This window comes from Lethenteron reissneri, chromosome 2 (genome assembly GCF_015708825.2).
Source record: "Lethenteron reissneri isolate LAM-NWPU_2019-01 chromosome 2, ASM1570882v1, whole genome shotgun sequence".
In the NCBI taxonomy this organism is placed as follows: Eukaryota; Metazoa; Chordata; class Hyperoartia; order Petromyzontiformes; family Petromyzontidae; genus Lethenteron; species Lethenteron reissneri.
In genome coordinates, this window is record NC_083780.1 from 1,250,369 (window position 1) to 1,276,093 (window position 25,725).

Below are 25,725 nucleotides of genomic sequence, written 5' to 3' on the forward strand. Positions count from 1 at the left end.
TTTTCATCGGTTGCGTAACGCTGTGTAGAAGCAACCTGGTCTGTCGCTCTGCACGAAGCTTCAGGTCTTCTCGGCCACAGTCATTCCCTCCCTTCTCTACGCTTGCGAAACGTGGACCCCCCTAATGGAACATCTTCGCCGGTTATAAACATTTAGGCTGGCCTGCCTACAATCCATCCTGGGTTTAACCAGGCTGGATTGTGTGAGGAGCTCACAAATCCTTGAAAGATCTGGACAAAGATCTGGACAAAGTCCCATCGGTGAGCTCGTCCGGCAGGCAAGGCTGCGTTGGCTGGGCCATGTAGCCCGCATACCCAGCCACCGCATGTCTAAACAGCTTTTGTTCGGCCGGATCGAGGGGGCTAATCGGGCGTGGCACGGGGTAGACAAGAGATGGAGTGATGTGGTACAGCAGGATGTGGAGCTGAGTGGACTTGCCGATGACTGGCACCAGCGGTGTCAAGATCGGCCTCTGTGGAGGAGGCTCGTGAAGGACGCTACTGGGCAGATAGAGGCAGTCGCCCTCCAACAACAACGGAGGGCGGGGAGTGACGCTCACAACAACGAGCGGAGCACCGGGTGGCAAAAGCACAGCAAGTTGCTACAGTAGGGGGCACAAGTGGTGTATCAGCCAGTCGTCTCAGTCAGTCGACCTGTGGCATCTGGGTCTGCCCCGTGACCTCCTGCCAGCGGGCGTTCGACACTTCACGTGGCCTCAAGGTGCACATAGCCTGGCACAAGCGTCGTGGTGATGTCACCGCCACTTAGTGGCGAATGGCGGTTGTTGTTGTTGTGTTGTATCTTACTATGTTGAGTCTCGCTATGTTGCATCTCACTGTGCTGCATCTCACCTGTGCACTCACTCTCTCCTTCACAAATCCGCACAGTTTCTTCCGAGGTCCCAGAGGAATTCCCATCTCCTTCAGATCATTCTCACTACACAGCAACTGTCAAGACACACACAAATGATACACACACACACACGATACACACACGTACACACCTTATACACGATACACACATGATACACATAATACAGATTTCAGACTTCAGATCTTTAAGGGATATGTTAGCTCCTCACACAATTCAGCCTGGTTAAACCCAGAAAAGGCTCAGATGTTCCTTTTAAGGGCTCCACGTTTCGCAAGCATAGGGGAGGGAGGACATGACTGTGGCTGAGAAGACCCAAAGCTTCGTGTGGAGCGACAGACCAGATAGCTTCACACGTTATGTAGTCGATTAATAGATAATGCTGTCCGACTAATTCGGAGTGACACCTTTGTTGCTAAACTGGAGCTGGTGATAAGCACATGGCCCAGTGTTTGGTGACATAGAATACTCAGGCAGGTGCTTTTTTTGTATGGGGCTAATGGTAAGGCCCCATCTCTTAGTAGCACACTGCAGGTTCAGCAGTAGCATCTCCAGCTCCTCCTTTGAGTGAGCAGTAGCCCAGACCTACTGATGGTATCATAGGCCGTGACCAGGTCAATATTGCACAGATGTAAGTCCTGTTGAAATTTCCGAGACCTATGCTGTGGCAGACGGACAGAAAACATGGCATCTGTATAGGACCGCCCTGGCTTGAAACTATATTGGGGCTCCGCAAACCTCTCCTTAGCGTGCCTTGCAAGGCGATGTTGAATAATCTTTGCCAGGACCTTTCCCAGCACACTGAGGAGGGAGATGGCGCTGTAGTTGTTACAGTCTTTGCAGGCTCTATTGAAATTCCTTACACCTCTGCTGTAGTACACAGATCGAGAGTATTGTGTCTGTGCCGGACTTCCCCAAGACTTCACAGAAATTCTCAGCAAACCTCTGAACCTGTTCCTGGGGGCCTGAGATTAGATCACCCTTCTTTGCCTTAAGAATGGTATTAGGTATTTAGAGTATGTGGCTGGGATAAATTACCACGTGATATGCCACTTCATTGAAATCATTTTTGGCCAAGTCGCTTCCATCTCCTCAACAACCCACAACCACCACTCATCCTTGTAACGCTGGATGGCTTTCTCAGGTAGCTGGGTTCGTGGAGCAGCACGCTAACCCGCTGCACTACGTAACAGCCACCATTCACACTCTGAGGCCAGGTGCACTCTGAGGCCATGTGAATTGTCGAAGGCTCACTGGCAGGAGGTCACGGGACAGACCCAAATGCATTGGGTTGTCTGAAATGACTGGCAGATGCACCAGCTGTGCCCTCCAACGTGCCACCTTGCTACATATAAATTGCCCGGCACTCCACTCGTTGTAAGTGTCATTCCTCTGCCTTCCGCTGTTGTTGGGGGGTGACTGCCTCAAACTGCCCATGACACGATATACACCTACATCTATAGACAAAAATCCCCTGTATAGCCTTAACATACTGTTGGGGCAAGTGCTGTTAGCGAGCACCGATGAAGGCCAGCCTGGCACAAGGGGGTGGGTAGCCAGCATCACGCCCGGCCACCTTTATCTCCCTGGTGGCAATGTTTACACATTGCACCAGGCACTCATTTAAGGCTGAATCGACCGAGGGGAGACGCAGGATCGGTTTAGATAATCGTTACTGATGTTGGCCATGGGTGGAAATCGAACTCGGGTCACTGGGTCCGTAGGGCAGCACGCTAACCGCGACACCAACACTCCTCACAACATCTACAGACACGCACACATGCTCAAACAGCGACACACGGACCAGTGCACACAGACACATACCATGGCTCTTGCGCACCCACGCATGATTACACTCTCTCACACGGTCTCGCACGCACACACTCACAAGGGACAAAGATCCTCTCTCTTTACAAATTGTCTGGTGATGCTACTGCTGCTGCGTTGGCAGTGGTGTGCCCAAGGACAAACAACAAAAACGAATCGAGATTTGAAAACAAAAACTAAACACGTTCACCAATGACACTGTGGCCTTAAAAGTAAAAAATATATAAATAGGCCACGTTTCGTGCAATGGTTATTATTCATAGCACTTAAATCCAATCTTTGAAAAGAGATTACTAGTGGAAGAAGGGCTGTTAGCGATGACCTATTAAGGCACATTTTGTTGATCTTGGCAGAGGTCCAGGACATCTTCATATATTCGTTACCTACGTTGGTCGTGAATGGGAATTAAACTCAGGTCACCAAACTTCGTAGCTCAGCGCACCAGCCATTGTGCCATCGCTCCCCACACAACAGACTGTTAGCTCGAGTGCTGGGGTCGCCTGGATTGTAGTGCAGCGCGCTAAAAGCAACACTACCACTCCCAAAGGCAAAGACAAAGATCCCCCCGTATAGCCTTAAGCGACTGTTGGGGCAAGTGTTGTTAGTGAGTATCATCTATACAGGTGGGCACAGCACACAAGGGGGTGGGGGTGGCCAACACCACATCCAGCCACCTCTGTCTCCCTGAGTGGCGATGTTTGCTATACACCGCACCAGGTATGGCAATACCTAGACGACGAATGTCAAAACAACGTAAATCAAAGGGATTTACAAGTTAGGTCAGTGGAGACGAAGGCTGAGAGGCTACGGATAAGAGACAGGATACGGATGATGGTGCTGTCAGCGACGCCAGTGCGGGGTGTTAATAATAAGGCGACGATAAATTTCCGAAATGACGTAAAAGGGGGGAGACGTAAATCGGCGTATTACCACTCATTTAAGGCTGAGTCGACCTACAACTCCCCCATGCACGATCGCATCGCTAACCCTGCCGCCGTCCTCCCCGTGTCCTCACCAGCGACTCCATATCCACCCTCTCCCTATCCAGCACGGCACGGAAGTCGTCCAGTCCCAGGGAGGATAGAGCCCCCTCTAATCCGGGGGGGGCTCCTCCTTCCTCCTCCTCACTGTCGTCGTCACCGCCACCTTCGCCGCAGCCGCCAGCACCACCGCCGCCCTCGCCTGTTTCATCCCTGCCAGGCCCCTCGGCCTGGGGGATTGAAAACATGGAAGAGAAACCACGCAGTCCGCACTCTCCAATGTTCTCCCACGCTCTCTCCCACACTCTCTCCCACGCTCTCTCTAATGCTCTCTCTCACGCTATCTCCCCCGCGCTCTCCCACACTCTTCCAAGCTCCCCCAAGCTCTACCACGTTCTCTCCCACGTTCTCCTGCATTCTCTCTCATGCTCTACCAGGCTGTATATTTTTAAGTGATTTGTTTACCTATCCTATACTTTGCCCTCCTGTCATGTTTTTGTATTGTTTGTTGCTATTTAACACTTTGGCTTTCGTGACGAATATTATCCCACAGAGGTTTTTTGGGATAGGTGTAAATATAAATGTGTCGTTAAACCCACCACCACCCGACACAGCTAATTAGTAAAGTTTGTCACGTAAATAAAACGTGCCAATTAGTTACTAGTTCAGCACAAACTGGTTGTGTGTTGGCGAGTAAACCCACTACATTTACAATTCGAGTCGCGTGACGTTTCGCCGGGAATTACAACAACCAGCCTCATCAGGCGACAGCCAAAATTGTGGCGAAAACCTCCTGTTTCGGTCTTGTCACATTCTTTCCCGTCCCTGATGGACATCTGTGATAAAGATCTTTATAGCTCATCGGATTCCTCTAGTCCAAAACAATATTATGATTCTGTTATGATATAATTTGTACGACGCCGGCGCTGCCGACCCCTGACCTTGGCCGCTTCTCCGTTCGCGATGTCCACCTCCTTCTGGTTGCAGAGGAGGTCGAAGAGGATGAGCGAGCCTGGGGGCAGAGGTTATGCAAACAAGGGCCAAATAGGATCATGTGGTTATCAGCGGGTCCCGGGCAGCACCCAGACCCCCACGCCCATTCTGTAATGATATAAACAGCCGCCCCAACCAGGGAGTCACATGGGAAGGTTACGATGTTAGCGCTCCACCACTGGGATAGTCGCGTAATCGGCGCCACCCCCCTTTGAGGTCACGTGATCAGGTCACGTGATCAGTGCCGCTCCCCCCACGAGTTACGTGGTCAGTGTGCCGCACCCCTCTGGGGTCACGTGATCATAGCTCACGTGATCAGTGCCGCTCTCCCCCCCGAGTCACGTGGTCAGTGCCGCCCCGCTCTAAGGTCACGTGATCAGTGCCGCTCTGCCCACAAGTCACGTGCTCAGTGTCGCTTCTCCCGTGAGTCACGTGGTTAGTGTGCCACACCCCCTCTGAGGTCACGTGCTCAGTGTCGCTCCTCCCATGAGTCACGTGGTCAGTGTGCTGCACTCCCCCCCTTACACCCACTCACCGAGGCTGTGCCCGGCGAGGGAGATGCGCCCGCGGAAGGTCGGGTTGCGCTGCAGGAAGAGGCGGTGCAGGCGGTTGAGCTCCCCGCCCACAGTGGACACCATGGTCTGGCAGTAGGTGGGGCTGCTGTAGAAGAGGATGTCCAGCAACGTCTCGTTGGTGAAGTGGCGCAAACGCCCGATACTGGGCAGCGTGATCTTCTTCAGCTGCCTGGGGGTGCAAGCACACGCGAGTACACACGTGGGGACATACACACACACGTGCGGGGACATACACACACACACCTGGGTCGCCAGGTTCGTAGCGCAGCACGCTAACCGCTACACTACCGCTTCCCACACACAGGTACACACACGGGTACACGCACAGGTACTAACACACGCGTGGGTACGCACACACGTGGGTACACACACACGCGGGTACACACACGGGTGCACACGTGGTTACACACATACTGTACATGCATATACACACACGCAAGTATACACAAAGGTACACACATGCGGGTACAAAGACAGAGGTTGTGTTCATGTTTGTTGGTACACAAACACAAGGAGATAAAGGGAGACGGGGAGAAACATGGACATACAGGAAGAAACGAGCAGACACGTGGAGGAAGGAGACATACGGAGAAATACAGGGATATGCAGAAAGACACGGGGAGACACAGGGAGACACACGGAGACACCAGAAAAACGTGGGGAAACAGAGAAACATGGGGAGACACGCGGCGACACACGGGGAGACACATGAAGACACACAGAGACACTTGGAGAGGTGGGGAGACGAGGAGCCGCACCGGTCGAGGCCCGTGGCGTCGCCGTGCAGCGCGCGGTGCCAGTGCACTGGCAGGAACTCGACACGCCGCACGCGTTGCTCATCCATGCCGCGGCGGAAGTGACTCTGCAGCAGCGCCAGAGACACACTGCGGAAATCATCCACTGTGGTCGACAAGGAGACACACAGGGAGGAACGGGTAAAGGGGAGAAACGGGGACACACGGGAACAAACGGGGGACACGGGGACCACGAATACGCACGCGCACAAACTGTCAAGATTGGCTTCTGCGGAGGATACTCGTTAAGGACGCTACTGGGCAGTGCCTGGCTGAGAGCATTCTGAGGCTCTCTGGGCAGTTGGAGGCAATCGCCCTCCAGCAGGAATGCAGGACGAAGGAGCAACGTTCACAACAATGAGCTGAGTGCCCGGTGGCTGAAACGCAGTCGGAGTGGGGAGCACAGGTGGTGCATCTACCAGTCAACTTAGGCACCTGGATCTACCCCAAGACCTCCTGCCAGACATTTTTCAACATGGCCTCAAGGTGCACCTAGCCTGGCACATGCGCCGTGGTGACATCAATGCCACTTAGTGAATGGCGGTTGTTGTTATTGTTATTTTTGTCTGAGTTTGTGAATGTGTGTATATGTGAATTTGTGAAGGTGTGTATATGTGAGTGTATGTGTAGTAGCATGGTTGGAAATTGTGTACATTTCCCATCCATCCTTACCTGTAGTAGCAGGCATGTGTCAACAGGGGGTGGTATACTGAATGGGTAAGATGAGTCGGCCCGTTGGGCAAATAGGGCTCCCCAGACCCCAAGAGAGGGGCTGGGGGGATATTCCAGAGCCCCCTAGAGAGTTCAAGAAGGAAGGCGTGGCTAGGGGTGGAGAGACCCTGGAACGGGTATAAAAGCCGGACGCCTGGACGGGTCTGGCAGTCATCGTCAAGCTGAAGACTGAAGACCCACTTAGGCTAGGACCCTGGGAACCCCCGGACCCGAAGTCCTTCTAAGGGCCGGGACCGAGTGGGCCAGTGGTCGGGTCAGCTAGCCTCCCCTAGGACCCCTTAGCCGGAGGGCTGAGAGTACGTAGCCCCAGTTGATAGGGCACGCTAGCCCGGCGGCTATATCTCCCCAGGTATCAGGTGGAGGGGCCGCTACCCCTTTGTGTTAGGGATCGTTACTGTTGTTATTGGAATAAACGTGTTTCCTCTACAAGCCGTCTCTACTCTCCGTGAACCCACTACATATGTATGTGTGTATATCAGTTTGTGGTAGATCAGTGAGTGCGAGTGTGTGTACATGCGTGCGTCACACGAACCGCACTCCACGATGGTCCTGAAGCGGAGATCGCACACGGGGCCGATGCCATGCACCATGAATACCAGGTGGTCCACCTCCCCCACCTCCCCTGCAACGCAAAGCAAAGGTCCCCCATGTAGCCCACACAGGCTGTTGTGGGCAAGTGCTGTTAGCGAACGGCACCTTTCACTCAAAACTGCTCTAGAGGAGTTGTACACCCCTAGCTGCCACTGCAATTTAGTGGCCTAAAATACAATGTTTCGCTCCGGATGATCGCTGCAAAGTATGATCTGTTTTGATTTAGTGTGCTGATCTTAAAGGTGCATTGAAAAATGTTGATACTCCGACTGCTGCTCCTGCTGTTGTGGAGTGACTCATGCAGCCAGCTATGGCTGCAGAGTTTGGTAGTACATGTTGTTTACGTCGTTTACAGTGATCCCTCATTTATAGCGGTTAATGGGGACCGGAACCCCTCGCGATAGGTGAAAATCCGCGAAGTAGGATTGGCCCCCTAGGAATTTCCGTATATGTGTGTGTGGGCACCAGAATGTTTAAAATATGTATATTTATACTTTATATATATATTTTACTTAAATCTATTTAATTATAAAACCTTAATATTATACATTCACTCTCTCTCTCTCATACGATACGTATTATGGTGTTCTACACTCACCAATGACAGTAGTATCTTGAGACTTGACTCCAGTAATGACGACGACGACGATGACAATGACGATGACAATGACGACGATGACAGACCTGTGCAGTTCGATGAATGTGATGATGAATGATGATGATGATGGTGTTACTGCACAGGTATAATGAGGCCTTTAAATCAGTTCGAAAAATCCGCGATGCACTGAGGCCGCGAAACTTGAACCGCGAAGTGGCGAGGGATTACTGTATTGTGAAAATTCGGTCACAGTTCCTATGACCACTGTTTCATTGCTTTTATGGCTTTATTTTGGTGATTTTCGAAAAGTCTTTTGGTTTGGCCATGTTTGTTTGTTGTAGTACAGAGTTAGACTGATAGCCTTAATCTAAGTTGTCTTGTGGTTGTTGTTGTTTGACTTGCATCCCACTGGGATTTTTGCACACAGTGTTGGTGTACGGTCTTTTTCTGCAATATTTTGCTGTCTTTTCTTGGATTTTCTGTTTGCACATAGTCACTTTAATATGTTTTCTTGTTCATGTCTTTGTTTTTTGTTTGTTGCGGTTGCACCCGATTCAAGAGCCGAATGGCTCACAGGGCTATACCTAATAAATGAACTTGAACTTGAGGAGGTGGTGTGGTCATAAACGCGCCCGGCCACCTTTGTCTCCCAAGTGCTGATGTTTACACACCACACAGGCTACTAATTTAAGGTTAAGTCGACCTAGGGGAAGCCCAGATATTCGTCACTGATATTGGTGGCTATGAGAGAGAATTTAACTCAGGTCATTGGGGGCGCAACGCCCTAACCGCTGTGATGATACTCCCCACACACACACAGCCCTGACACCACCCCAATGTGATCCCTATCTCACCATAACCCCGACCTTACCGTGACCCTGAACTGAACATGACTTCGACATCACCATGACCTCACTGTGACCCCGAGCTCACGTTACCCCGACCTCACCGTGACCCTGACTCTGCCCTCCCCGTGACCCCAAGCTCACCGTCGGGGATCTGTTCGGCGAGGTCGTCGATGCCGCGCTTCACCACGCGTGGACGAGCAGCGCCATCCGGAGTCGTCCCCCACTCGTCCGGCGGAGACAATGGGGAGAACTGCACGATCACCTGACACACAAAGATAAAGATACCCCCCCCATGTAGCCCTTAGAGACTCTTCGGGGAAGTGCTGTGCTGTTAGTGAGCATCTCTAAGAAGGCCGATGTGACAGACGGGCGGGTTGCGTGGCCAGCATGACACCCGACCGACCAACTTTGTCTTCCTAGTGCTGATGTTTACACACCGCACCAGGTACTTATTTGAGGCCGAGTCGACCTAGGGGAGGCCCAGGACCGGTTCAGGTGTTTTTTTACCCATGTTGGTGACCGTGAACAGAAATCGAACTCGGGTCACTGGCTTTGTAACAGTCTACTAAGCACTATAGCGCGCCCCATGCAGATACAAAAACACACGTAAAAAAGACAAAGATCCCCCATATAGCCTTGACCAGACTATTGGGGCAAGTGTTGTTAGGGAGCACACAAACAGGCGGGTACACACACACACGTGGGTACACAATGACCCTTCCCCTCTCCACCCACACTCACTCCATTTGTCCGTGTGCTCACTCTCACCTTGGGGTTGTGCATCACGATCGTTTCTCCCGACGGGAACTCTAGTCGCCGGTGCCATGAGTTGTTTTCAATCGTCTTCTTATACTCAGCCTGAGACACAACAGGGAGACAGAAGGAGGAGATGCAAGGAGACACGGTGGAGACACAAGGAGGAGACACACGGGGGAAGACACAGGGAGACACACGGAGACACACGACAGATAGAGATATGGTAATGCACAAACACAGACACACAAACAGAAAAATTAGTCCCCGTATCTTCCCTAGTGTCCCCATGTGTCTATGTATCTTGATCTGCTTGCTGAACCCCTCGTGTATCCCCATGTCTCTCCGTGCATAACACTGTGTGTCCCTGTGCCTTCCCGTGCCTACCTGTGTGTCCCCGTGTGTCCCCCATGTCTCCATGTGTCCCCCCCCCCGCCGTGTGTTTCTCCCCCGTACCTCGATCTGCTCGCTGAACTCCTCCCCGTAGGGAGTGAAGCGCGCCTCCGCATCCCCCTTGCTGAACCAGCAGCAGCGCCGCACTTCCCCCGGTGCCTCGTCCCAGTAGACGGCGCGTCGCTCGCGCTCGTACAGACTCACGTCGTAGCGCCCGCCAAAAGTGGACACCACCACGCTCTCCGGGTCCGGGTGGACTAGGACAAGCCGGAAGAACCACCAACACCACCATCAATGGTGACGATGATGATGATTACAAGTAGACGGGCGATTGATGGTTATTGTTAACGATGATGGTAGAAAAACGATGCGTGTGAAATGACAACGATTATGATGATGAAACAACTCTAAATATGTATTTAGTCAGGCTCCCGTGCATCGAACCAGGCTCCCGCGTATCGAGCCAGGCGAGAAGCGCCTCACCAGAGTTGAAGGCCTCCTCCAGGGCGAGCGAGTCATAGAGGCTGAACGGCGTCCACACCTCCTTCCCCTCCACGCTGCGGCAGAAGAACCAGTGGTGCTGCACCGCCTCGTACACCAGCCCGGGGGGTGGGGGCTGGGCCCCGGGGGACAGTGCAGGCTGACCCCCAGGAGGCAGGATTTGACTTGGGGGGGGCGGGGTTTGGCCAAAGGTGGGTAGTGACTGGCTACCTGGGAGAGGCGCATAGCCACCTGTGGTAGGAGGAATATATCCGGTAGTGGGAGGGGCATAACCGGTAGTGGGATGGGCATAACCGGTAGGGGCATAATCGGTAGTTGGAGGGGTATATCCGGTAGTGGGAGGGGCATAACCGGTCATGGGAGGGGCAAAACTAGTAGTGGGAGGAGCATATCCGCCAGTGGGAGGACTGTATCCGCTTGCGGGAGGATTGTATCCGCTCGTGGACGGGGTGTAACCTGCAGGGGGAGCGGTGTATCCAGTCATGGGGGGGGTGTAACTGGCGGGAGGAGGGACGTAGCCCACTGTGGGTGGGGCTTGCCCAAAGGGGGGTGGGGTCTGCCTGCTTGTGAGCGGAGTCGCGCCGGCCTGCAAAACAAAGATCTTCCGTAAAGCCTTAACAGACTTGGGACAGGTGGTGTTTGCGAGCACCTATGAAGGCCGGAAAGGCACACGAGGGGGTGGGTAGCCGGCACCACGCCTGGCCGTCTTTGTTTCCCGAGCAGCGATGTTTACACACTGCACCAGGTACTCATTTCAGACTGAGTCGACCTAGGGGAGGCCCAGGACGTGTTCAAATAATCGTCACTGGTGTTGGCCGTGAGTGGGAATCGAACCCAGATCGGCGGGTTCATAGCACAGCGCGCTAACCGCTGTGCTACTGCTCTCCACAGACACACACGCAAAGACAAAGATCCCCCATATAGCCTGCAACAGACTGTTAGGGCAAGTGCTGTTAGCGAGCACCTATAAAGGCCAGAATGGCACACAGGGGGTGGGTGGCCAGCACCACGCCCGGCCGCCTTGTTCTCCCCAGTGGCCATGTTTACACATCGCACCAGGCCGAGTCGACCTAGGGCAGCCCCAGGACCGGTTCAGATAATCGTCACTGATTTTGACCGTGAGCGGGAATTGAACTCGGGTCGCCAGGTTCGTAGCACAGCGCGCAAACCGCTACATTCCCCACACACACAGACACACATGTTTTGAGTTACAACCGGGCGTGCGGTATGGAGGGCCGTGGCTGCGGTTGCCACACGGCAGTAGAAGTGGGGTTTGGTACAACGGCAGTTCGCCAATCGGTGGGTTCACATGCGGTAAAGCGTGGGCACTCCAACCAAAACATCTGGCCAGCGTGGAGAAGAGGAGACCCAATAAACTGTCTCTCCAGAGCTCCCGCCAGTGCAGGGACTATTTCACCAATCGTGTCATCTGTCCCCCCACCGCCTCGTCTAAGCCTCACCTGGGGTTGCTGTGGGGGGTTCATGGGAAGGGGGGGGGGCCCGCCCCCACCCCCCACCATCTGTGGGGGGGGCACGTAAGGGTTGGCCCGGCTGCTGAGCGCGGTGTGGCGGTACGGGTTGAGGCCGGCTCCGGCCGTGGGGCTGGGACCACGGGAGGTGGGAAGAGGCTGCGGATCGCACGACACACGCACCGTCAGCAGGCCAACGCCGTTGGTGCCACCACCACCGCCATCACCAGCAGCAGCAGCCGAAGCCATCGCTGATGGTTCTGCAGCTGCTGCACTGGAGACGTGCGGTGACCTCCATAACCAGCCCCGACAGTCTCATCTCACAGAGACCCACAGGCTCACACAGAGACCCACATACTCACACACAGACCCACAGACTCAGACCCATCTATCCTCTGCCTCCCACCATGGCTCTTAGGTCTTCTCTTCCCCCTGGTCACCGGACTCATGGAGACCACTCCAATGCCCTCCCCCATCAAATCCATTCGTATCTACAGCACAAATCTGCCACGTTTCCTTCCGCACGACTGCATGGCTTGTTTTGTGTTGCTATAATCATAATTGTAATTGAACTTGGAACGCGCCGTACAAAATCTGCTCGCTCTCGCAGAGACGGGACAACTCCGACGCGCGAGGAACCACAAACAGGAAGGCAGCAGCTACATGGTGAGCCGGCGCCTACAACTACAAGCTCCTGGGTCCTCTATATATCAAGGCGTTATCAGCCAACTAACAAGTGTTTGCATGTGCGAGGAAACCGGAGCATCCGGAGCAAACCCCACGTGTGGGAGGGGGGGGGGGACACTAAATCCAGTCCACACTTTTGCCAGGGTACGGCTCCTCCTCGACACCCACCCACGGGAAGAGAATTTCACAACATCTGTGTGGTGATCCGCCAACCCTCGCTGCTGCCTCCACCGCGCCGGATCGCTACAGGGAGCTACATGGATAGCCATCACCTGCCCGGCTGAAATTCCCAGCATCTGTCTCACACAAAGCTCTGCTTAAGTGTCAATAACTTCCTTTTCAAACTGCTTGGTTTTAATTCCAGCTCTCTGACCCATATTGTAATACAGACAGCACTCCTACTACCTCATCATTACCATCATCATCATCCCTACGACCAAGTCACACACATACTACAACACCCGCCATTCACCACTAAGTGGCGGTGATGTCACCATGGTGCCTGTGCCAGGCCAGGTGCACTTTTGACACCACATAAAGTGTGGAAGGCTCGCTGACAGGAGGTCACAAGACAGACCCAGGTGCCATGGGTAGATTGACTGAGATGACTGGCAGACATACGTACACACAGATACACACGTGTGCCACTGGTTTTGTAGCACAGTACATTAACCACTCCACCACCACTGCACCCGCACAAATACAAAGAACCTCTGTATAGCCTACACATGATGTTGGGCCAAGTGCTGTTTGCAAAGCACCTTTGAAGGCTGGCTTGGCGCAACACACCTCTGATTGGCATGGTTGGCTAAGTACGGAGCGAAAGAAGTTCAACATACATATAATAAAATCTTGTTATTTCGGTATTTGATCATTTGTAATTCGGGATAATTCGGCAGCGGCTGCGCTTTCGGCATATATACAGTATTAGTAATTCACATTGCCGTACCGAATGATCGAATTTCGGCATGCACGTGAAACGACGCCGTGCGCCATGACCAAAACAATGACTAAGTCAAGTGGTGGGGCGCGTGACGAGCATTAGTGCTGACCTGTTGCTTTGGGCTTTACCTTGTTTATGCACTCTGTGCAAGCCAACCCTCTCAGAAATGTCGTCTACATCTGACTTGTTTAAACCCATGTCACAAACACCCAGGCATAACCTACGTTCTACTAGCAGTGAAGCTTCCAATGCAGTCCCTTCAGTCTCTGGATATTCTTCCACAGACACCTCTATCAGCAGTGAAGTGCCACATCAGCTGATGTCGTCTGACAGCAAGTAAAATAATGTAGTAAACATTAATTGTTTTAAATGTGAAAATTAAATTTAATTTTTTATTTAGCGTAATTTGGTGTTTAAGTTATAGTTTAGTGAGGATACAGTACATTAAGTGCATACTAAGTACATTAAGCCCCACCTACCACATTGAACATACCACATCCTCCTCATTCACCTGCAGTGCTGGTTACTGATAGTGTAATTTTTTGGGAAAAACATTTTTGGAAAACAAATTCGGATTTTTTTTACCATGCCCAGCCACCTTTGTCTCCCCAGTACTGATGTTTACACACCGCACCAGGCACTCATTTGAGACTGAGTCCATCTCGGGGAGGCCCAGGACCAATTCAGATAATCGTCACCTGTGTTGGCCGTGAGCAGGAATCGAACTTGGGTCGCCGGGTTTGTAACGCAGCACACGAACCACTAAACTACTGCTCCACAGACACAAAAACAAGATCCCCCGTATAGCCCACAGACTATTGGGGCAAGTTCTGTGAGCGAGCACAGCACACGAGGGGGTGGGTGGCCAGCACCATGCTCGACTGCCTTTGTCTCCCTCATTAGTGGCAAATGATTTTACCCACCGCACCAGGTACTCATTTGAGGCCGAGTCGACCTAAGGGAGGCCCAGGACTGGTTCAGATAATCATCACTAGTGTTGGCCATGAGCGGGAATCGAACTCGGGACACCGGATTCATAGCACAGCGCGCTAACCGCTACACAACCGCTCCACAGACAAAAGACAAAGACTCCCTGTATAGCCTGAACAGACTGTTGGGGAAAGTGCTGTTAGCGAGCTCCACAGACACACACACACACGCACTCGACCCTGACACTCGACCCTGACACTCGACCCCTTACCTGACCCCTCCTCTGGCCCCTCACATGACCCCTCACATGACCTGCCCCTCACCTGTTTGCCGTCGCCCCCATTTCCCGCTGCACCCTCTGACCCCGTGAACGGCACAGGGCTCCGGGTGTAGGGGGAGCCGGAGTAGGGCGACCCGGACTGGGGGGCTCCCGACTGGGGGGCTCTGGAACTCCCCGGATTGGGGGGCCCAGGGTGCACGATGGAGGCGAAGGGGTCTGCGTGGGCCGCGTGGGCCGCGTGGGCGGCCTGAGAGAAGAAGCTGAACGTGGGCGGCGGAGCCTGGCCCACGAAGCTGTCCTCCTCGCCCGCTTCAACGCCATCATCTGAGGACGCAGGCGCACGGAAACACACAACCACGCTCGACGACCAGGTTCGACAACGACGCTTGACAACCACGCTCTACGACCACCCTCATACATACAGACACACTCTCATAATACAGACACTCATACATATGTAATGACACCTGCTGGCCGGGAAAGGGAAGCACGGGTATGGGCACGGTTAAAGTAACAACCAATCAGAGGAGAGGTATCTGGGGCAAAGGTAACAGGTGGGGTTAGCCGAGATACTCCGGGAACCTGCTCGAAGGTTCCACGAGAGGGCGTGGCCGGAGGCGGGGCCTAGCCAGGCCTGGGGTGATATAAGGGGGAGTGGACCCGGGGCTTGGGGTTCGGGTGTGGGGTCTTGGGTCCTGGCTGCATAGCTGCTTGCCGACATCTCTCTCCGTCGTCCGGCCACGTGGAAGATCTCCTGTGGGGTTTCCATCGCCATCATTGTCACGCCGCGAGCCAGCGCCGTAGCCGAGTGAGGGCGGTGGGACCATGCCGAGTGATCGGCTGTGTGTAGCTAGTAGAGACGTTAATATCTAAGTGTTGTACTCAGAGTGAGAAGAATGAGGTTGGCCTGTGTTGTGCTCAGTGTGAGAAATCAAAGAAGTACCCTCTACACGACGTGTCGCGGAAGTCGCTCATTACACATACAAACATACAAACAAACAACCGCCATTCACCACTAAGTGGCGGTGACGTCACCACGACGCTTGTGCCAGGCTATGTGCACCTTGAGGCCACGTGAAGTGTCGAACGCCTGCTGGCAGGAGGTCACGGGGCAGACCCAGGTGCCACGGGTCGACTCACTGAGATGACTGGCTTATGCACCACCTGTGCCTCCTACCGTGCCAACTTGCTGTGCTTTAGCCACCCGGCGCTCCAACTGCCCAGTAGCGTCCATCACGAGCCTCCTCCACAGAGGCCAATCTTGACACCGCTGGTACCAGTCATCGGCAAGTCCACTCAGCCCAGATCCTCCTGTACCACATCACTCCATAACTTCTCTAGCCCGTGCCGCACCCGTTGAGCACCCTCGATCCGGCCAAACAAAAGCTGTTTAGGCATGCGGTGACTGGGCATGCAGGCTCTATGGCCCAGCCAACGCAGCCTTGCCTGCCAGAGGAAGCTCACCGATGGGACTTTGTCCAGATCTTTCAAGGATTTGTGAGCTCCTCATACAATCCAGCCTGGTTAAACCAAGGATCGATCGTAGGCAGGCCAGCCTAAATGTTTCTAACCGGCGTAGAGGTTCCATTATGGGGGTTCACGTTTCGAAGCGTAGAGAAGGGAGGGAATAACTGTGGCCGAGAAGACCTGAAGCTTCGTGCGGAGCAACAGACCAGGTAGCTTCCACACAGCGTTACGCAACCGATGAAAAGATAATGCCACTCGACTGATTCGGAGTGAGACCTCTGCTGTTAAACCGGAGCAGATCATAAGCACACTGCCCAGATATGGGAAACCTTCCACTCTCTCCACAACTGCCCCATCACCAATTGGGAGTTGTGGGGGTGGAGTGTCCGATGGTACAAAATACCCTGGCAGGTGCTTAGTTTTGGTGGGGCTGATGGTAAGGCCCCACACCTCTTAGTAGCAAGCTCCAGATTTAGCTGCAGCGCCTCCAACTCCTCCTTTGAGTGAGCAGCAATTACCAGATCGTCATACAAAACATGGTTGAGCAATAGGGAGCCATCCCTTGACCGCACCCGGGCATCGACCATTGTATCTGTACCAGATGGAAATTCCTTCTGTACAGCTATTGAAGGCCTCACGAACTACGTGGTCAAAATAGATTTTAAATAATGTGGGAGCCAGAAGACATCCCTGTCGCACCCCAAGGTGTACAGAGAATGGCTCCGACTACTGGCCACGTAGCCCGCTCACTATAATGAAGGTCCTTAATGATCGTGAGCAGAGGGTCAGGGACTCCGAAAGCACAAAGAACAACCCAGAGCCCAGGCCTACCGATGGTATCATAAGCCTTGACCAGGTCAATAAAGCAGAGATGTAGGTCTTGTTGGAATTCCCTACACCTCTGCTGTAGCAGACGAACAGAAAATATGGCATCCGTGCAGGACCGCCCTTTCCTGAAACCGCATTGGGGCTCCGCAAGCCTCTCTTCAGCGTGCCTAGCAAGGCGATGTTGAATAATCTTTGCCAGGACCTTTCCCGGCACACTGAGGAGTGAGATGCCCCTGTAGTTGTTACAGTCTGTTCAGTCCTTCTTAAAGAGGTGGACCACCAGGACATCCTTCCAGTCCTGCGGAACCCATCCAGTGGTCCACACTGTTGTTATGATGTCATGTAGGGCAGTCTGTGCACAAACGCCACCCTCCCTCGGCATTTCGCTTGGGAGATCATCTCTGCCCGATGCCTTTCCTGGTCTCAGACTCTGGATCGCCTTCAGTACTTCCTCAACAGATGGCACCTCAGCCAGCCACTCACAGGAGGTGACTTCTTCCAATATTTCAGGCACCGGAGCCTCGGCAGGGTCATCCCCATTTTGTCCCACGTTGTTATCCAGGCTGAGGGATGTCCCCTCTCCCAGGACCTCACAGAAATGCTCAGCAAATCTGCAAACCTGTTCCTGGGGGTCGGAGATTGGATCACCGCTCCTTTCCCTAATGATGGTAATAGGTGTGGCGCTGCAGGTTACGTTTTTGATGGAATTAAAGAGCGATTTGTGATCGCGGGCCACTGAGGCAGACTCCATCTCCTCAGTAACCTGCGACCACCACCCATCCTTGCAGCGTCTCATGGCTCTCCGAACCTCCGAGCGAAGGCTGCGGTAAGCTTCCTCATTCTCCGACGTGGGATGCTGTAGTCGATGAGTGGACCTGTCGCTTTTTCTCAGCCGGCTTGAACACTTCCTCTGTCAGCCAGGGTCTCTGGGGAGGTCTGGACCGTGTACCCCAGGGGTGTCCAAACCTTTTACAAAGAGGGCCACATTTGATAAAGTGAAGATACTCGGGGGCCGATAGTTCCTTTTGACTTTTTTTAAACCACAAAAGTTACGTGAAAATACACTGTTATAAAACAATTTTCATTGTCACAATTACCTTTATTTTTAAAATGACAATGTAAGCAAATATAAGCCACTCAGGCAGACGTGAACAACTCTAAAAACACAATTCTGCCTTTCATTCAGTCAGATAACATTGAACAAACTGTATAGAATACCTTATATTTCCATGAGTTAAATATCTTTGCCTCATGAACATTTTAAACAGGAGTTATAAGTAATGCAAAGTGGTCTGTTATCATTAAACGTTAAAACAAGTGAATTTTGCCCTTGTCTTTTACAAGATCTTTCAGAAAGCAATAGTTTGTGTCACATCTACAGGTACATAACATCAACAGTTATAACCAAATCTTATTCAAGAGTTTAATAAAACAAGTGCCATAAGTCCAAGTGCATTAGTGTGCTTTAGGCTTATCACTGATAATAGTGACAGATGTTACCGTTCAAAACACTCAATTTCAGATTGATCAAGGAACAGATAACTTGCTGACACTAATGAGAAGGGTGATACTGAGATCTAGATTTCAGTAAAGAGACCAGGTCTGGCTTGAGGGCAGTGTTTGAGATACGTAAAATGCCACGCAAGTGGGAGTCACTCATCCTTGACCTCAATCGGTTCTTGTTTAAGTTCATGACCGAGAATGTTTGCTCACACAAATATGTGGAGCCGAATAAGCTCAGCATTTTCTTAGCGAATGACCGCATTTCTTTTTTTTCAGTCGCCATGGCAGAAATTACTCGAGAAGGGTTTGCGGCACGGATGCAGAGCCACATAGAATTAGAATGGTGCTGCCACCGTGTGGTGAAAGGAGGAATTGCATCTTTAAAGTTTTACAATTTATAAAACCGAAGCTGCGGGCCATATGAAATCTGACCGCGGGCCGTCATTGGCCCGCGGGCCGGACTTTGGACATGCCTGGTGTACCCAAAGCAGCCATTGCAGCTGCATGAGACACAGTCCTAAACCTCGCCCATTTCCTCGACATCAGGAGTGAGGGACGATACCAACCCCAGCCGCAAGCGATGCTGAAATTTTCGCTTGCAACTTTCAACAACTAGCTGAGAACATGCCACTAAGGGTTTGAATGGGGTCCTGGGTGTACACCCACCACCGGAGTGGAAGAATGGCAGGCGCATCATACAGATGACAAGTTGATGGTCAATGGGCAGATCAGCTCCACGGTAGGTCCTGGTGTGAAGGACATGGACCCTCATCAGCTGTTCCGTCACTATGTAGTCCAGCAGATGTTCTTGCTTGGACCCGGCATGCATCCATGATGTTGTGTGGATGCGCCGATGCCGGAACAACGTGTTGGTAATTACAAGCACATGGACTGCACAAAAATCTAGCAGCCTCCTGCTATTGTTATTGAGCTGATCTGGCCAATGCCTTCCAATCACTCTAGACCAGGTGCTACCAGCATCATGACCAACTCGGGCTTTGAAGTCACCCAACAAGATGACTCTGTCCTGAGGGGTCACTTTAGCTACCACCTGTGACAGGAGGTCATAGAAGGCATCTGACTCATCGGCTTTGCCTGCATCCCTCCACGGATGTTTGTCTTCAGTGGGGGCATAAGTAACCACGACCACCACTCCTTGCCTCTGGTTCATAGGAATGAAAGTCAAAAGTAGCCTGGGGCTTCCAGCTTCTCACACCTCACCGCCACGCTCCCACTTCATTCTTTTGTTCAGAAGAAGAGCCACTCCCTGTTGTTTGGCAGTCTCCTGCACCGAGAAGAGGACTGTCCATCCCTCATGGTGGCAGGAGCCAGAGTCGGTCCACCGGACCTCCTGAATACCACAGAGATCCAGGCGGTACCAGTCCAGCTCCCGACAGAGGAGTGGCAGCCTCTCCTCCGTAGTGAGTGTTCGAACATTCCACGTGGCCACACGTTGTGGTTTTTAGTTGTTTCTGGAGGAGCCCCAAGGGTAAAGATTCAGTCTCCTGTCTCCGCAAAATGGAGTTTGGCCAGGAGACGTCATAGATGCCTGTCCCCCCGGAGCCTCCGGCACAAGCTTATTAATTCAATTTTGTTGTCGTGGTTTAACGGTAAGTTAATTGAAGGTGGAGGGGTTACCAGCCCCTCGCACCCGCCCAGAGCCCCCATTTAGCCGCTGTGGTAGTCACAAGCGCCATGAGGAGAAAGGCCAATTTGAATTAGCCCTCCCCCCACAGCACTGACCACGACAGCGTTGCCTGTCCGGCACCACGAGGAGGTATGGAGTTATTTGGCAAACACTTTCATACAGACACTAGCATACAGACTCACTCATACATACACACTCGCATAGAGTTCAATTTTAGTTCAGTTTATTTTTACTTACCCTGTTTGCAAATAAGCTCTTACATCGCCTGTCATAAAAAAAGAACACTGCTTCCCCGACATATGCACAAGTCACAGTAAAGAAATTTATAATAAACTTATAACAAATAAGTGAAATAAAAAATTAGACAGCAAATCATAATCATACAGACTCACTCTCATACATAGACAAATATCCCCCATATAGCCTGAACGGACTGTTAAGGCAAGTGCTGTAAGCGAGCACCTATGAAGGTAGGCATGGCACACGAGGGGGTGGGTGGCTAGCACCACGCCCAGCCGCCTTTGTCACCCCAGTGGTGATGTTTAAACACCACACAAGGTATTCGTTTGAAGCCGAGTCGACCTAGGGGAGAACCAGCGACGGTTCAGATATTCGTCACTGGTGTTGGCCATGACCGGGAATCGAACCCGGGTCGCTGGGTTCGTAGCATATTGCAGCATGCCTACCGCTACGCCACTGCTCCCCACATACATACAGACACACTCTCATACATACATACAGATACACTCTCATACAGATACTCATCCATACACTCACTCTCATACATACAACAACCGCCATTCGCCACTAAGTGGCGGTGAAATCACCACGGCGCTTGTGCCAGGCTATGTGCACGTTAAGGCCACGTGAATTATTTAACACTGGCTGGCATGAGGTCATGGGACAGACCCAGGTGCCATGGGTTGATTGACTGAGATGGCTGGCCGATGCACCAACTATGCCCCCTACTGTGCCAACTTTATGTGCCTTAGCCACCCGGCGCTCCGCTCGTTGTTGTGAGCATTGCTTCTCTGCTCTCCGTTGTTGCTGGAGGGCGACTGCCTCCATCTGTCCAGTAGCGTCCTTCACAAGCCTCCTCCACAGAGGCCGATCCTGATGGCTGGCCGATGCACCAACTATGCCCCCTACTGTGCCAACTTTATGTGCCTTAGCCACCCGGCGCTCCGCTCGTTGTTGTGAGCATTGCTTCTCTGCTCTCCGTTGTTGCTGGAGGGCGACTGCCTCCATCTGTCCAGTAGCGTCCTTCACAAGCCTCCTCCACAGAGGCCGATCCTGACACCGCTGGTACCAGTTATCAGCAAGTCCACTCAACTCAACATCCTCTTGTACTGCTCCATCTCTTTTCGAGCTTATGCCACGCCCGTTTAGCCCCCTCTATCCGACCAAACAGAAGCTGCTTGGACATGTGGTGGCTGGGCATGCGGGCTAGATGACCCAGCCAACAGAGCCTGGCCTGCTAGAGGAGCTCACCGATGGGACTTTGTCCAGATCTTTCAAGGATTTGTGAGTTCCTCACACAATCCAGCTTGGTTAAACCCAGGATGGATCGTAGGCAGGCCAGCCTAAATGTGTTTAAGGGGCCATCCATTTGGTACGAATGTACGGAGGGGGGAGTTAACCCAAATGCATACGCATGCGTATGGGGGGTCTACTACTCGATAATAATGCAGCTGGTGGTGGACTGTTGCTTAAACACGTTTATATTATTAAGCCTTTATCGTTTCTACATGGATTGCATATCGGCCGTTCAATAGGATTCGGAGGGGGGAGGGGGGATGCGTCAAGCGTACGTACGCAGGTGGGGGGGGGGGGGTGTAAAAAGTACGCGTGCGTACAGGGAGCGGTCAAGTTTTTACAGATTTTTGCATACGTACTAAATGCATGGCCCCTAACCGGCGAAAATATTCCATTAGGGGGGTCCACGTTACGCAAGCGTGAGAAGGAAGAGCATGACCATGGCCGAGAAGTCCTGAAGCTTCGTGTGGAGCAACAGACCAGATAGCTTCCAAATAGCCGATGAAGAGATAATGCCACTTGGCTGATTCGGAGTGAGACCTATGTTGTCAATCCCGATCCGGTCATGAGCACACTGCCCAGGTATGGAAAACTCTCCACTCTCTCCACAACTGCCCCATCACCATCTGAGAGTTTTGGGGGTGGATTGCTGAATGGCACAAAATACCCAGGCAGGTGCTTAGTTTTGGTGGGGCTGATGATAAATAAGGCTCCGGCTCTTTTAGTGGCCCGCTCCACGTTCAGCAGCAGCGCCTCCAACTCCTCCTCTGAGTGAGAAGCAATCATCAAATCTTCGGCATACATAACATACATACAGTCTCATACATTTGTAGTGACATACTGTCACGAAACTGTAGCGCCGGGTACTGGAGGGACACATGACCCGGGGGCTGAGAGCCCTGCCTTCATACAGTAGGGGGCGGGGCCCAGGACGTGGCAAAGCCACGGCCAGGGAGATAAAGGGGAAGCCCCGACAGGGATCGGGTTCCGTTGTGGGGATCGGCCTGGAGTCCCACGTCTCTTCGTCTTCGCTCGTCGCTCCTCGTTTGTCGGTTGAGTGTAGCCTGACATCGTGGGTCAGACAGTGTGTGCTGGCTGGCCCGTTCACTCCACTAACGCGCACTGCACATAGCGAACAGATAGACAGCTAGCCATAGAACCCGAGTTGTCAGGGTTGTGTTTATGAAAAGTATTGCTTCCAATTACAGTGTGATACTTCGTGTATAACACACTACACATACATACAAACACACTCATACAGATACTCATACAGACACACTTTCATGGCTACACACTATATACATAGACACATTCAAACAGACACTCTGATTCAGAGGGCTGCTTCAGCACAGTTGAGGACAGGCACATTGCCACGTCTGTCCTCAACTGACTACAATCGTTAATTAAACTCGCTCGCTTGCACAACATCGGCAATTGTTACGGCTACAGAGAGGGGGGCGCTGCATACGACTAGGCGGCGAGCGGCGTTCCATGATTTGTATGGATATCACGTGTTGGGTTGGGTGCGATGTTCACTGTATGAGTGTCGTGTAGGATAGAGATATGGGACCTTCGTGTGCACGTGTCGTTACGCGTTCACTGTGTATGTGTAAGAGTGTGTAGGTGTGTAAGAGTGTGTAGGTGTGTTTGTGTGCATGTGCGCTGCGCTTTGAACCCGGCAACCCGGGTTCAATTCACGGTCATCTGTGTGCCATGCCGACCTTCATAAGTGCTCGCTAACAGCACTTGCTCCTACAGTCTGTGAAGGCTATACGGGAGATATTTTATTTGTATACGACAGGGGGTGTGTGAGTGTGTGGATACTGTCCACATCATTGCGTGTTGGAGACGAGATGGACTGATGCGGTACAGGAGGATGTGGAGCTGAGTGGATTTGTCGATGACCGGAACCTGCGGTGTCAAGATCGGCCTCTGTGGCGGAGGAGGCTCGTTCAGGACTTTCCTGAGGCAGTTGGAGGCAGTCGCCCTCCGGCAACAACGAAGAGCGACGCTCACAACAACGCGCGGGCGGATAAAACGCAGCGAGGTGGCACAGTAGGGGGCACAGGTGGTGCATCTGCCAGTCATCTCAGTCAGTGAACCCATAACACCTGGGTCTGTTCCGCGTAGTCCTGCCAGCGAGCCTTCGACACTGCACGTGGCCTCAGGGTGCACCTAGCCTGGCACAAGCGCCGTGGTGACGTCACAGCCACCGGCTATTGTGGTTGGACACGTTTGCTATGCAAGTGCCAACTGGCACCTGGACACCCTCATAGAGGAGATGAAAGTGTCATCATCATTTTAAAAAATCAGCCCCGCAAACCAGAACCTTGACACAAATCTCGGCCGAGCCGCGACCTGAACTTGGTCTGGATCCAAATCTGAGCCTAAATGACCTGGACCCGGACTCGAACCCGGTTTAGGTGTCGGTCAAAGTTCCTACAACTTACAATTATAAAGCCACGTACCCTACGACTTCAGACATCCGCGGAAGCTCGTGTTCTTGACGAATTCAACACCAATTCCGCCGCTCTACACGGCGACACTCAAGCATTCTCCGACTATACCTGGCACTACAGAATATTAAACTAAAGATTCCAGAACCTGACCTCCGCCACGGCAGCAAATATCCGCCAGCCCCAACTCAGTAGCTTCCGCGGATTTCCGTCCATCACCGCCGCTTCTCCCACTCACTCGCCGCCACCCTCCCCCGTCCGCCTTACCGAGCGCAGCCGCGGCGGCGGCGGCGGGATCGGCGCCCGTCACCACGGGCAGCAGCGTGGCCGGGGCCGAGAGACTGAGCTCGGGCGCGGAGGAGAGGAGCAGATTCTGTCCCGGGTACGAGCGGCGCTCCCTCTTCCCGCCGCCGTCGGCCATCGCCGGCTCCGTGGTGTCACCGTCTGAGCCCCGCCCCCCTGCCCGCCACTGCCGCGTCACCTCTTGACCTCACCGCGCCGCCATGTTGGGAAGGGAGCCATTGGCGTTGCGTCGGCGCGGGACGTCACCGGCCATGCGACGCGGTGGGGGGGGTGAGCGTTGAAGTGGGGCGCGTGAGTTCCCCGACCCCTCTTGCAACATGGCCGCCCAGGTTTGACGTGCTGATGACGTCGGGCGCGACGTTGCGAGGTTCAGGGCGTGTGACACGTCGCGCGGTGACGAAATTTTTTCAGTCACGTGCTTCGGTCGGGCTGCCACGTGGCGTCGGCGTCGAAGTTACAGTCGGACCCTGATGGCGTCGCCAATGCGTTACTTTCGTTTTTAAACAGTTGCCGAGTACAGGATCAGCACGTCAAGCGGTCAGCAACAAACAGCACTACTATCAAAATTGTAAAGATTATGACAGCTTGGGAAAAATGAGACGATGGGAGGGAATTCCAAACTGGAGCAGTGCGAGTGAGAAAGCAGAAAGTGGCGAGATGTTAACTACCTCGCCTGGCATACAGGAGGTCGTGCGTTTCGATTTAGACCTTCAAGCCTGTATATTTGGAGTTTGCATGTTCTCCCCGTGGTCGTGTAGTTTTTTTTTCTACGGGGTCTCCCGGTTTCTCCCTCCACATTTAGAAATATACGTTTAGAGTATGTAGCTGCTATAAATGTCCACATGATCAGAAGCCACTTCGTTGAGCAATCATTTGTGGCCAGGTCGCTTCTGAAAAAGAGATCTACAATATTGCCTCGTTATTCACGAACTTGCTATCCGCAAATCACATTTGGCACTACACGATTGCATAAAGAGAAAGTGATGGGATAAAATGATGAATGTGATGAAGAGAGAAAGTTATGACATTAAGCAATGAAAGTTTTTTTTAAGTGATGCGCATCATCACAATTTAAATTAAGTTCATTTATAAACTTTTATTTAACACTTCAATATGCATTTTATTTACTTTGTTTATTATAATAAATGTTTAGTTGATAGTTTTCATGTATTTAATATCTTTAAGATCATTAAAAAGGCATACTATCAGCGAAATTTACT

The 25,725-nt window shown here is 52.5% G+C and overlaps 1 protein-coding gene across 3 annotated transcripts in view; it reads right to left on the bottom strand.

Annotated features, from left to right (window-relative positions):
- The window catches only part of SEC23IP (SEC23 interacting protein), a 36,725-nt gene extending 12,067 nt beyond the window's left edge, over positions 1 to 24,658 (bottom strand). For 2 of the 3 annotated variants that reach the window (XM_061548522.1, XM_061548516.1), the window contains exons 1-13: positions 24,470 to 24,658; positions 14,808 to 15,088; positions 11,916 to 12,083; positions 10,438 to 11,041; positions 10,018 to 10,211; positions 9,577 to 9,666; positions 8,950 to 9,070; positions 7,304 to 7,393; positions 6,004 to 6,145; positions 5,206 to 5,414; positions 4,619 to 4,689; positions 3,713 to 3,907; positions 852 to 947 (exon numbers count right to left, since the gene is read on the bottom strand). In XM_061548522.1, coding sequence (XP_061404506.1) covers positions 852 to 947; positions 3,713 to 3,907; positions 4,619 to 4,689; positions 5,206 to 5,414; positions 6,004 to 6,145; positions 7,304 to 7,393; positions 8,950 to 9,070; positions 9,577 to 9,666; positions 10,018 to 10,211; positions 10,438 to 11,041; positions 11,916 to 12,083; positions 14,808 to 15,088; positions 24,470 to 24,623 — 2,415 coding nt within the window. In that variant the 5' untranslated portion in view covers positions 24,624 to 24,658. The remainder of the gene's footprint in view (positions 1 to 851; positions 948 to 3,712; positions 3,908 to 4,618; positions 4,690 to 5,205; positions 5,415 to 6,003; positions 6,146 to 7,303; positions 7,394 to 8,949; positions 9,071 to 9,576; positions 9,667 to 10,017; positions 10,212 to 10,437; positions 11,042 to 11,915; positions 12,084 to 14,807; positions 15,089 to 24,469) is intronic. The other variant, XM_061548530.1, reaches the window with a different exon arrangement.
- Positions 24,659 to 25,725: the final 1,067 nt, after the last annotated feature.